General features: G+C 34.9%; 1 protein-coding gene across 6 annotated transcripts; it reads right to left on the bottom strand.

Annotated features, from left to right (window-relative positions):
• Window positions 1-1,040: 1,040 nt before the first annotated feature.
• On the bottom strand, window positions 1,041-7,604 carry LOC134851412 (microtubule-associated protein tau-like). 6 transcript variants are annotated; one of them, XM_063867485.1, is made up of 5 exons: window positions 7,313-7,417; window positions 6,411-6,647; window positions 5,164-5,443; window positions 4,459-4,718; window positions 1,041-2,619 (listed from the first exon to the last, which is right to left on the bottom strand). In XM_063867485.1, the coding sequence occupies exons 3-5, from the start codon at window positions 5,375-5,377 to the stop codon at window positions 1,369-1,371; spliced, it is 1,725 nt and encodes a 574-aa protein (XP_063723555.1). In that variant the 5' UTR covers window positions 5,378-5,443; window positions 6,411-6,647; window positions 7,313-7,417; the 3' UTR covers window positions 1,041-1,368. The 6 variants fall into 6 exon arrangements, with proteins under 6 accessions (XP_063723555.1, XP_063723553.1, XP_063723551.1 ...); XM_063867483.1 differs by lacking the exons at window positions 6,411-6,647; window positions 7,313-7,417 and adding an exon at window positions 7,490-7,604; XM_063867481.1 differs by lacking the exons at window positions 6,411-6,647; window positions 7,313-7,417 and adding an exon at window positions 7,473-7,599.
• Between the last annotated feature and the right edge of the window lie 5,657 nt (window positions 7,605-13,261).

Below are 13,261 nucleotides of genomic sequence, written 5' to 3'. Positions count from 1 at the left end.
GTATGTAGTATAGCGTTTAAATTTTTTATCTTTTATTTACTCAGCTAATCAAAAAGATGTAGCACCATGTATTCAAACGAAAAACTGCCCTCATAGTTTGATTTAACTTTCGACTCATCTCAAATACTGTTCTCATGAATTCGCTAGAATCGAAATCTACTAGATCAGTATTTGAGATTGATGCCATCTTAAATACTGACCTAATTCGGCGATATGATGTGCGTTTTTTTTCGAATCACTCTCAACCCAATGAAATCATATATTGAATTTATTTGGTGTTGCATTTCTAAATTATCTTAAGGTGACATCCATCGATTTTGTTAACCATTTTTTTTGAGATTTGTTCGTGGTTTCCGCTGACACTTGTTAGGTCCTTGCTTTTAAGTTCCGCGTTGCTATAGATAAGAGTTCCAGCCGTAGCTTTTTATTGTTCATATGCAAGTTCGGTTATAAACAAAACTCGGAATCCACTTATAATTTGCGGATTCCGCTTAAAAATTTACTGATTCCACTTACATTTACGGATTCCACACACATTTTGTGGAATCCATTTACAGTTGCGGAATCCAGAACAGCTAGCTATATTCGCTTGTTTCGGAAAGCTATTTTTAAGCCTAATGCAAAGTTTTTTTGTTTCCGAAAAGTTGCTCACCGTCGTGTAATCAGTTTTGTATTTTTATTGATAAATTTCTATTTGTTAAGCGTGAGTTTGATTTGGTTTCGTTGAAAGTATGATAATTGATATGCTTACTAAAGAAAAACAAGAACAAATGTTTACCTCTCCAGTGATCTCTTTTATCGATAATAAAACTCTTTTGCCTTATAAATTAAATACTTCGAAAGTTTTTGCTGTTTTTATACTTGATAACGTCAATTTAAAACATTTGAAACAGCAATCATCCAATATGGTATCTATTTTTTTTTAAATATATTTTTTTACTAATTACCTAGAGTAAAACACAACCCATTTGAGAAATCCTACTGAACTATAAAAAGATGAAAAAAAATATGCCAGCTCACTTGTAAAAATAAATGTTCTCCAATTTTAATTATAATCAATACAGAATTTAAAAATAAACACGCGCACATATTTTACTAAATATATATTGAACGAAATAAACCCGTCTTCAAAAAAATGTAGATGATTTCAAAATTTTCGGGTCATAACACTCTGTGCACTTTACACTACCTTCAATCACCAACTGAAATCAAATGCAATTTTTGGGAAATTCATTCTTCCAAAAGTGAAAACATTAAAATCTAATTATTGTGACTTTTATTGCTTAATTAACACGAGGTATCAATTATATGTGTTGACTTTGAGGCCTTTGTAGGGCAATATACAGCCCCTCCCCTTTTTTGACCTGGTCAACGTATGGGGGTCATCGGGGTCTGGGGTTCTGTTGAGTGTTCTGTCGGATCTGGGCTAAATGGAGTTTCGACCATCGACTTTCTCTCGAGATCCAAACTGCTTCGGTCGATCGGAAGTGACCCGATTTTAGACTGCGCGCTGAATTTTGGCTTCTCGTCGTAAATCTTTTTGTCGCCCCCTCGCGGTGTATATTTCGCATTATCAAGCGATCCGATTTTCGATTTAGCCTCAACTTTATATTTTTCGTCACGGATCTTTACGTCGCCCCCTTGTGGTGTGTGTCTAGCATTTTCAAAAGATCCAATTTTCGATTTCGCTTGAACTTTGAGTTTTTCGTCTTGAATTTTCACGTCGCCCCCTCGCGGCGTGTGTTTTGCGTTGTCAAGCGATCCTATTTTCGATTTAGCCTCAACTTTTAACTTTTCGTCACGAATTTTGACTTCGCCCCCTTGCGGCTTATGAGTTGCATTTTCGAGGGAACCAATCTTGGATTTCGCTTGTACTTGAAATTTTGCATCGACTATTTTGACTTGACCACCGCCTGGCTTATGAGTCGCTTTGTCAAATGAACCAATTTTAGATTTGGCTTCAACTTTGACCTTTTCATTTTGAATTTTGACCTCACCCCCTTTAGGTTTATGTGTTGCATTTTCAAGAGATCCGATTTTTGATCTCGCTTCTACTTTCAGTTTTTCGTTCACAATTTTAACTTCACCGCCTTGTGGTTTATGTGTTGCGTTTGCCATCGATCCGATTTTTGAAGTTGCTTGAACTTTGACCTTTTCACTGAAAATTTTCTTGTCTCCGCCGCCGGGTTTGTGAGTTGCTTTCTCGGTTGACCCAATTTTAGATTTCGCCTCAACTTTGACTTTTTCGTCAAAAATTTTTACCTGACCTCCACCTGGTTTGTGGGTTGCTTTTTCAGTCGATCCTATTTTTGATTTGGCTTCGATTTTAATTTTTTCGTCGTGAATTTTGACCTGACCCCCTCCTGGTTTGTGAGTTGATTTCTCAAGCGACCCGATTTTAGACTGTGCTTGAACTTTGACCTTTTGTTCGAATATTTTTTTGTCTCCTCCGCCCGGTTGGTGTGTTGTGTTTGCGAGTGACCCACATTTAGACTGTGCTTGAACTTTGACCTTTTCACTGTATATTTTCTTGTCGCCTCCCCCTGGCTTGTGTTTCATATTCTGCAATGAACCAATTTTGCCTCTCGAAACACTCTGGCGACTCGAGGTTGCGCTGGACTGTAACAAACAAACAAACACACATAGATTATTCGATTTAAAATTTTATTGAGAAAAATTTCGCCTCTTGGTGGGGTAAATGTAACCAAATGTCAAATAAAAATAAATAAAAAGAATGCTTTGATGGCAACGAGTGGTACCTATGAAGCACTTATACAACGTTAAAGCATAAGTTAATTTTGTACTTTTTGATGAATCCCCATTTTTCCATTGGGCTTCGGGGGAAATAGTTAACAAGATCTAATTCTTCGAGACTACTTGTTTTTGTGCAGCAAATTTCGGAAAGATCTGGCCGAAAAAGCGTTTTTGCAGAACAGTCAAAAGAAGCGGTTTTTCGGCACTATTTGGAAACATTTGAAAGAAAATTGCGCTTTTTGGGTGCGCTTTCACCCTCAAAATCAGGCTATATTGGCGGCTTTAAAGAAATTAAAGTCGGTCAGCCAAAAGTTTAGTTTTAAAATAGGACGAAATCTTGGCCCTTTGGGTCGGCAGGGGGTCGAATCCGTGAGGGAAGGAAGCGTCTTACACCCCCTCAATCTGTCGCTTTTTGATAGGCAGCTAACTGGTTTTTCCAAAAAATGATTTTTTTGGATGCTTTTCGTAAATAATAAACAATTTCTTTCCTTTTTGTAACAGTTACTTTTTGCTCCTTCTGTCCGTTACCATTTTTGTTGTTATTATTATTGTTCCGACTTTCGATACGAAAGTGAAGGAATATTTGTGCTCGGGGTGGGTTTTTTTTTTTCTTCAGACAAGTTTCGACTTTTTAACTAGCCATTTTTGACGGAATTTTTTTATATCATTCAAAAGGTATTGTTGTCCTGAGCTCAAATTTGAAAAGATATTTCACCTGTGATCATTTTTCGTAAAGTTACGGGGGTTTAAAGATTGAAATTTTGGCCAATTTGGAACAATTAACGCGCGATATATTTCGCGCTATTAACGCGTAAGCGGAGATTTAATCCGTCTTATAAATCGTTCCAAATTGGTTAAAAGAAGCTTATGTGCCATAATTGGCTTGTTACAAGGAGCAAGATTTATCCTTTTGTACTTTGTATGGCGTGTGGGGGGATGATTTTCATAAAAACTTTCAAATTTTAGAAAAATGTTTTTTTTGACTTTGTTTTATTTCATTGAATTTTTAAATGTTATTACTGCTCCATAAACCTTAAAAGGCAGTCGGAACATTCAGGGTTTCGCCCTGATACGAGCAGTCTTATTAATATTACTATTTATTACTATTATTACTATTATTACTTTTATTGTTCCGACTTTCGTACGAAAGTAACGGAATATTTGTGCTCGGGGTGGGTTTTTTTTCTTCAGACAAATGTCGACTTTTTAACTAGCCATTTTTGACGGAATTTTTTAATATCAATCAAAAGGTATTGTTGTCCTGAGCTTAAATTTGAAAAGATATTTCACCTGTGATCATTTGTCGTAAGTTACGGGGGTTTAAAGATTGCCATTTTGACCAATTTGGGACAATTAACGCTCGATAAATTTCGCGCTATAAACGCGTAAGCGATATTTAATCCGTCTTAGAAATCGTTCCAAATTGGTTCAAGGAAGCTTATATGCCATAATTGATTTGTTAATAGGCGCAAAATCTATCACTTTGTACTTAATATGACGTGTGGGGGGATGTTTTAATATAAGATCCTAAATTTTTTCAAAATTTTTTTAAAATTTTTTTATAACATTGAAGTTTTTCATCTTATTAATGCTCCATAGACCTTAAAAGGTAGTTGGAACTTTCAGGACTTCGCCCTGATGCGAGCAGTCTTGTTATTATTATTATTAAATATTATTCTGATTTTTCTATAAACCCTCTGTTACCTTTCTCGACCCAGAGGATACAACTGAGAAAGTATCCGCATCCTCCTGGTCGTTATTAGTGATGCTGCTCACACTTCTCCCAGACTCAACTGCCCCGCCCACTTCTTCAACCGGGGGTGAGTCACTGAGAGAGGAAGTGACCCCCTCCTCCCTGCTAGTTGGAGGGGGTGTGATTTCAGTCGGTTCGCTGTTATCGGGCTGGGAGATCATTTCGAAGTCTTCACTGCTCTCAAGATTGGTGTTGGCGTCTTCCTGCGGAGCTAAATTCAAAAAATACAAAATTTAAAATTGAGTCGACATTTTCAAACAAAACTCTTGAACAATTTTAAATTCAACGTGCAAAGATAATTTACAAAATAGCCAAAAACTTTGTAAATTGCGTTAATTGAATTATAAATCCTCAAAAAGTCTACTTTTTAAGCCATTCTATCATCAAAGCCATTCTATCATCAAAAACTGTGAATTTTTGAGCCTGCAAAAATGGTAGATGGTTAGATGCTTATATTTGGGTTAACTTTAAAGGAGATTAAAATAATGCTTTTGCGAAAAAAAAACACTGTGCATCGTTGAATATTCAGCCTTCAAAGACTGGCTTTGTCCGGAGAAAACCCGGAAAAACTTATAGGGAAGGTAAATCAAGTCTAAGAACTTGGACAGAAAAGTATCTGAAATATAAATTTTAAGATGATGAGTTAATTGCCTTACCTTCACTTATTGCAGCCTGTTTAACCTCTTTGTTCTCAATTTGATCATCACCCTCTAACTCAATATCTCCCTTTTCATCTGAGGACGGTGCAATTTGTTCAGGCAGAGGCTCAACTATTGACGAGGGAGAGGTCCCGTCCTTTGTCCAATCGGTCGTATTGATGTCCGTTTCGGCAGGTGGAATTGTATTGTTGTGTTCCGCCGATTGATCCATCGTAAACTCCCGTTATTGTTAATGTTGTCGTTGATGTTGTAATTCTGGGTAAAGGTTTGAAGGTATCTGGATATGAATCATAAATGTATATCAAACGTAATCAACAGAGCGGAAAATTGATGTTCTTTTGATGACTAAAATTTCTTCGAAAAAGTCATCAAAGTTTATGTTTTGAATGTTAAAATCTGATTTCTTCAGTTTGTTATCAAGTTTTCGCGAAGTTAATTAAGCCTGAAAAATCTTTGATACATTTCTTATTTTTTTGTGTGAAAAGTTGATTTTGGTTGGATTTTTGAGAACAATTTGATCGCAGATTTTTTTTTCCGCAACTGCAACACCGACTTTTTTCTGGTTTATTTTGCATGCATTAAAATCGACAGGTGAGCAAATAATTGCTATTTTATTATTGTAACATCAAATAAATTTATGAAAATTGTTTTGTTAATGAGGCTTCAAAGAGCGAATTAACGAGCAAACCGAAGTGATTCTTTTTCACCCAGTGCGCAAATTTACAAATAATTGTGAAAAACTGCACTTTCGGTCAAAATCTATTATATGTTGATTAAATACTTTTATTTGGTCTTTGAAAGCCGCCAATCAAAGAGATTTTAGCATGCAAAGTTTACGCTTTTACTCGCAAAAATGTGCCACTCAAAAAAGTGAAAGACATTTACAATATAAAAACAACATCAAATACAAATTTTACTGGTAAAGTTACTTTCGCTTGCAAAGATTTGTTTCAAATGTAGATTTTATAGATAAAAAACAACAAGAAAAAAATCGCTTTGAACTTACCAGACTAAAATCAATTATTGAATGCGCAATTAATGCCAAATTCAGTTGCTTCTCGCTTATTTTTCCAAGATAATAAAAAATTCAGATGGGTTGCAAAATCGATGGCAATTATATCGCCAATGGGGACAAAAACCTGGTGGCAAAGCGCAAATAAATCTTTGTATGAGTTCTAGCTGAAGAAAAAAACAGGTATATGTAGCGTTTCTCTTACTACAAATAGTACAAATACTATACTTACGCGCGCGTTGTTGGAATTATTTTTCACTTGGTATAAAAGTAAAAAGTAAGGGAATATATTACTGCAGCTCTGATGTGACTAAAATTGTGTTTCGAACGTTGTGAAAATTTTACTCATGACCTATAGTAAAACTGGGCTGTTTTTTTTTCGATCCTTCACCCATTTAGAACGTGTGTGTCTTGTTTCCTGTTGAAGGGTATTAAGGGCAAAATTGGGTCTTGTCTGTTGAAAATTTGACTGAAATGAAAGATGTTATCATGGGCTAATCTAATGGGAACGACATCAACAGGCTGCCTCATATTTTTGGAGTTAATAGCAATATTGGACCAAAATAAAAGTAGAGTAATGTACAAAGAAAACACTAAAACCGGGGACGGATCTAGGATTTTCTCCCACTTGGTGCCATAATGGGCCCGATTTTCAAAAGTTGGGGCAGATTTTAGCTCGACCAAGTTGATTATTTTTCGAGCGCTCCCAGAAACACTGCAAAGATCCTAGTTTGAAAATACCGTTTTTGTCCCTAGGTCAAAAATACCCTAGGTAAAAAATAACGTTTTTGGGCATTTTTTTTGAAAATTTTAACCAAAAAATTGCGTTTTTTCGGCGCGCGCTCCCCCTCAAAATTAGTACAAATTGGCACCGGAGGCCCCTTCAGAAAAATTTTAGGGTTGTTTGGCAGAAAATGGGTGTCATAAAAAAACAACAAAGGGGAGACCCTTTGGTTGTTGAGGGGTCTAGTCCCTGAAGGGAGGGCGTCTGCCACCCACCCACCTAAATCCGCCCCAGCTAAAGTCAGAAAAAAATCATTGGCACTAAAATATGTTTGGATTCCAGTCCACTTAATAGCATCCGCTCGCCGATTCAAATTACGATTTAAAATTGAATATATTAAATTCACTCACTAAATTCACTAGTATGTTAAACTTGTGATTATCCTCGATTTTAACAGTTTTTAACCTTTGTATGAAGCAAAAACACCAAGTGAGTTTTCAACCCGATTTAAGTTTGATCAACTGCTAACTTCAGAAAAAGTGGTGATTCAAAATTACTCAAAACACTTACCTGGAGTGTAAACTTACCAAATTTACGGTTCAATTTATAGCTAAGCTGGTTATAAGTTAGTTGTTATTCAAGTAGGACCGAATTTACTTTCCACTGAAACTTCTCAAACTATAAACAAAACTTAAGTTCCTTCGGTAATTTGAAGTTATACCTGTACCATTAGCATTACTTTCAGTTTCACATGAGCCAAATATTCACGTGTTTTCGACCCAAGTTATGTTTGGATCAAAAGGGCTTTTAAAAGTTTCCTTTATGCTCAAACTATATAACTTCCAATGCTCAAAAGTTAGTAAAATTCAAATGTTTGCGATTTCCAGGTTGGTGAAAATCGTAGCAACTTGTTCAAATTGATACAGTTTGAAGGAAAAGCGAGTTGACTGTTAAAGGGCCACAAGTCTACTTGAAAAGATTCGGTGACATAATCATGACTGTATTCCAATTCAAGTAGCCTGTTTTAATTTTTTTGTCAATACTTTTGTAAAAGTTGTGAAAATTATGTTTGGAGAGGTTGTATTTTCATTACTGACTTTCGATTACCTACGAATCAAGAAAGTTGGTTCGAAATATAAGAGCATTCATCCTCAACTCAATGGAAAAAGCATGCATACGAGCTGTTCATTTAAGGACTAGAAATTGCCGTGGTGCTCTCTTGTATAACAGAAGACTTCCTTTTTCTCTCCAAAAGTAATCAGCCGGGTAATTTATGGTTATAGGTTGTTTTAGCCCAGGGCAAACGGTCCCATGCCAGCGTCTATTCAGTTGACTTGCTGCACGTGATAATTGAGTCCGATTGCCCACAACTCTTGCATCAGATATCTTGATACTTCCTTAATTATATCATTTGTGAAGCTCTAATTTGGTTTAATAATTCTGACACTTTAAAAATATTTACTCAAAGGCACTTTTATGCACGGTAGTGCTGTGCAAAAAGTGCATTTAAATAAATTTTATTAAGGTTTCGGAAATATCAAATCAAATTAGAGCTTCTCAATTTTAAGTATTGACAGCGTCATAACAAAGAAAGTTTTAGAGAGCGACCATGTCAGAGAAATTCACTTTAATGAATAAGCACCACGGCTTGGCTTTGCAGGGATGGTCATCGCTTATTCAGCATTATGACATGAATCAATGCTGAAAATTTACTGATTATGGATAAAATGACGCTGCTCAGAGCCTGAAACAGCGATGATAATTTAAGTTATTTTTTTTTGCACTGAATCATAAATAATCCATTGTGAGAAATTTGTTTCCAAATATAATCAATATTTCGATATAATTCAGCGCTAATTCAGAAATTGGGTTTTCAGAAATGATTCAGAGATAATTCAGCGCAATTTTCGAAATTCATCGCTGTTTCAGCAATGATCCAGCAAAAATTTAGAGACATAGCCTGAAACAGCGTTTTGATCTTAGCCTGAAACAACGATAGCTATCCCTGCGACCTCAGTGCAGGATGCTAAAGTGTTTAAGAAATTATTTGCAGTTCACAAAAATTTAGTAATCCCGAAATAATTCGATCTAATCAAGCGAGAGTTTTTTTGGATCTTGGGTCAAAGTCTCTCTATGATACCTTGTAGCAGCCAGTTGCAAGCGCATGCGTTTTTAAGAGGGGGCAGTTTTTTGAACAGCCTTTTCGAAGAAAAAACTTTTAGCACTTCCAAAACACTGTACTTTTCAAATTTTCCTCATTAATTGAATTTATGAAAGCTTAAAGACTAGCCAAAAATGAAGTTTGACAGTTCTTTATCAAAGACTTTGAAACAATTTTTTTTGCAGCTCGCTTTCTCTCAATGCTGTTGTATATTGGCACTGAATGCGCTTTTAGAGTTGACGCAGGGGCGGATTTAGGGGGGGGGGCGTGGGGCGGATGCCCCTTCCCCCCTCAGGGATTCGACCCCCTGCCGACCCAAAGGGTCCCCCTTTTGATACTTTTTCAGAAATCCATTTTTGGCCGACCGACCCTAAAATTTTTATTTTTCTAAAGGCGCCTTTGGCGCCAATATATACTAACTTTGAGGGGGAGCGCGCGCCAAAAAAAAACGCATTTTTTTGTCAAAATTTTTCAAAAAGTGCCCAAAAACGGCTTTTTGACTGTTTTTTAAAAATTTGTCTGCGGCGTAGAAAATTTAGCCAAAATAGGGGCAAAACAAAACAGTGCTTTGGGAGAGCTCGAAAAATCAATTTGGTCGACCTAAAAAAAAAAAATCCCCCCCCCCCTCGAGAAAATCCTAGATCCGCCCCTGAGTTGACGGATCACAAAAGAATGTCGCGAAACATTATTAAGGACCTTTTGAAAAAATTGGCAAGCAGAATTGACGTAGCTTGGAGTAGATCAGCTACCAGCAGTATCTGTCTCTTGAGGGGCTCAAAATTTTATCCCTCTAAGTTCTAAATGACCCCCAATCAGCACGTTACTGCTCGTAGCTGACCTACACAACTCCTGAAAGAGCAATAATCAACACATTTGATTGTCAAGTGCCCGCCGTTTGAGATGCCTGATTTATGATTCAACTATAATTGTCAAGTATTGTCGGTTTTTGACATTTTCAGCCACGCGATACCCAATTTTGATATGGATTGACGCAAACTGACTGCGTTTGAACATATCGCTAATCTTTCAAAAGATATTTTTTTTATAATATATTTTTGTCCTGTTTTTGAAATGAATACAACTCAAGTTCTCATAAACCTTAACAGAAACAAACAGTCAAAATATTTTCGGCTTTGCCCTGATACGAGCAGTTTTGTTGCACTTTATTTTATTAGGACCAATTAGCTTGCTTTAAATATGTTTGAAAGTTCTTCAACCCTCAATAAATTGACAATTACTTGTCAAAACTCTGAAAAAATAGCTTATTTATCTGACTGCGAACAATTAAGCTAGTTCAAAAAGCATATAATTTAAGTAAACATTCTTTATTTTAAAATCAGAGCAAAAAAAAGCTACCATCTACACAAAAATATCTAGCAATGCCTGCAATTTTTTGAAAATTTAAAACCACAACGAGCATAGAATCGCGACCAACTTTTCATCACAAACCGGAGCGACACAATATGTTCGAAGCTTGATTTTGCAACAAAACTTTTTTTAGGAAAAAATTCGACTCAAGTATAAGTGGATCTTTTCTTTACAGTTTCTTTTCATACAAAAAGTTTAGTTTTATAATATAACTTTACCAAACAAACATATCATATTAGATCGAACAATTTGGAAATTTTTGAGACGAGCTAACAATACTGTATGCCTGCGCTCTTTTTTCTACAAAAGTCTTAAAAAAATTTAAGAAAACTCTGTTCAACTACGAAAAAGTAGATTTGTTGGGTACGTGTTTTGTCAAATGCGTAATTTCCCGGAAGTATTCAAAAATATAGGATGAAATATAGGATGAAATTTTCAAAACAATTTTAGCACTTTTTTGAAGGTAAATCGGTTTATGAATTTATCTGAAACAAAAACGCTGGTGTCATAACAAATCCTTGAATTTTCAAAACTGCCTTACAAAAATGTTTTGAAATAGAACATCATATTTTATTGGAATTATCAAAAAAAACATACAAAACAAAACTATGCATAAATTAAAACAAAATACTGATCAGAATAACGCATTTTTTCATATTTTTAGTACACTTCAATCATTGTTTGTCGATAGTTGAAATTGCTTTGTTTGGCACTTAAAGATAAAAGAGAAAAATGTCTTTAGCAAGTGTGTTTTGTGTACTGTTGCGAGTTGTCTTGTTACGACCCCCTACGTGCTCCTACTTTCTTGAATTATCTCAAGATTGGCTTGTAAGTTCTATTTTACAAAATTGTTAATTCCAGCTGCTCGGAATTGTTTAACATTAGAAGGTCCGGATACCCGCTAGAAGATACGCTTATCATTGTTTTAGAGCCATGATTTTTTAAAAAATTTTAGAAGCCCTTTTTAGTTGTACAATCAGACAGAAAGTTCAAAAACGCGATGATTTTTTTCTTTTAGTCTTCTTGAAAGGTGTAAAAGAATTGCTATCCTTATAGTGCCAAAGCAAAAATTCACAGTATTTAAAGAAATACTTTGATAAAGCTCATTTTCGATTCTTCTCTGAAAATTTTATTGGTTGTATTTCCTATGAGGAGGCAAAAATTTGAGACAAAAGATATTTTCCACTAATTGTGGTAAAATCAAACTAAAAAAACGTTGGTTCTACTCAGAAGCAAAATATGTAAAGTTTTGGCAATTTTTATAAACGATATTTGATAAGAGACTGTAAAAGATAAGATATCAGTCGACAAAATTCATTGGCATAAGAAGAATTCAACCAAAAATAATTTTCACGAATCCATTGCGAAATCAAAGCTAAGAGTAATTCAGTTCCCGACAGAGTAAGTTTAACAGTAGTGGTTTTTACAGATTTTTTTTTGAAAACTAAATATCACAAAGAAGATAGTTTTAGGGGTTACTTATTGGATAAAACAACGCAAGTTTTAAATATTCTCGTTTTTCCGTTCTATGTCTTTGAACTAAAACTTTTTAAGAGTATCAAAGAGTTAAGACCCAATTTCATATTTTTCGAAAAGTAGGTATTTGCTCAACAGAAGCTGGTTTAAAAAGGTCGTACAAACACGGAACATGGAATTTTTAGTTTTTAGTTTTCAAGCGAAGAAATAAACGAAATCTTTTTCCAGTTTCCAGTCATTTTTTTCTGTAACTACTAAATCTCATTGGTTGAAACTTTGACATATGGTGTAACAAACTGTTTTTTAGAACACAACCGGTTAAAAGACACTAAAAATGCTTTCAAGTTGTCGTTTGGCCATTTATCTAGAGCGCGTTGCAGTGGTGTTCTTTGAGGCTAAAAGTCGCCATAAACAGCCAAAGCAGTTTGAAATTTTGGTCTCAAGAGTGTTCATTCTAAAGCAAGGGATATTTGCCAAGCTGACAACTTGTTTTTCACCTTGCCTGAAGATTATTACAGAAAACTGCACAGCTACGAAATGAAAGTTCATTCATATTAACTGATAAATTGCTGAATTTTCAGTCAAAATATGTGTACTAGCTTAAAAAAACATCTGATCTTCTTGTAAAGTGAAATTTTTTGAGGGTCTATTTAGATCGGCAGCTTTCAAACAAATATTTTAAATCCACAACTTTGAACCGCTTTTGGTGTAAACGGGTATTTTTTAGCAGTAAAAGCACCTCTCAGGCGCCCTCAAATTAAATAGCCAAAAAACAGTTAAAAACGTTTTTTAAAGGTATTTGTATCCAGGTCTATTTTGAAAAACAAATGAAATTATACAATATTAAAATTTCAACCATGAATATCTAGTACTTGGCGAGAAAATGGCTGAAACCTAAAAAGTTTTTTAATAAGCGCGTAAAATTGAAAAAAAAATGTTTGTTTATTTTTCTAAATTTTCTTCAAACTAACTTCTATCTCAACTAAACGGCCTAAAATATAGTTTGATGCTTTCACTAATCCTCGTTCCATTTATCATTGCAAGTCAAAATTGACGTCAAAACTTTTCGAGCGATTGATTAAAAGAATGAAATTGGTTGAAAACTTTATTGAAGAGAAAGAACCATGACAATTCCTATTTTGAGTTTTTCACACTTGAGAACAATTCAAAATTGTTTTGTTTATTGGCTGATTTTGTTGAGTACCTAACTTTTTAGCAGTATTTGTTTGAAAAAATAGCTTGCAATTAGAAGACCTAGATTTCCACTAAAAATTTCAGTTCACCTCTTTTAGTTTATAAAAGCTAAAAAGTATAAAACGCCCAAACTTTTTGTCTTGTTAAAAAATTTCTTAAA

Source organism: Symsagittifera roscoffensis, chromosome 7 (genome assembly GCF_963678635.1).
Source record: "Symsagittifera roscoffensis chromosome 7, txSymRosc1.1, whole genome shotgun sequence".
Classification (NCBI taxonomy): domain Eukaryota; kingdom Metazoa; phylum Xenacoelomorpha; order Acoela; family Convolutidae; genus Symsagittifera; species Symsagittifera roscoffensis.
The sequence above is the reverse complement of the archived record's forward strand: the minus strand, read 5'-3'. Positions and strand labels throughout refer to the sequence as shown.

Excerpts from the sequence above, each read along its gene's own strand:
- LOC134851412 (XM_063867483.1), bottom strand. The coding sequence starts at position 5,377 with ATGGATCAATCGGCGGAACACAACAATACAATTCCACCTGCCGAAACG. Across the intron at positions 4,719-5,163 it reads ACAGGCTGCAATAAGTGAAG|CTCCGCAGGAAGACGCCAAC; the intron begins GTAAGGCAATTA and ends TTTTGAATTTAG. Across the intron at positions 2,620-4,458 it reads TATCCTCTGGGTCGAGAAAG|TCCAGCGCAACCTCGAGTCG; the intron begins GTAACAGAGGGT and ends TGTTTGTTACAG.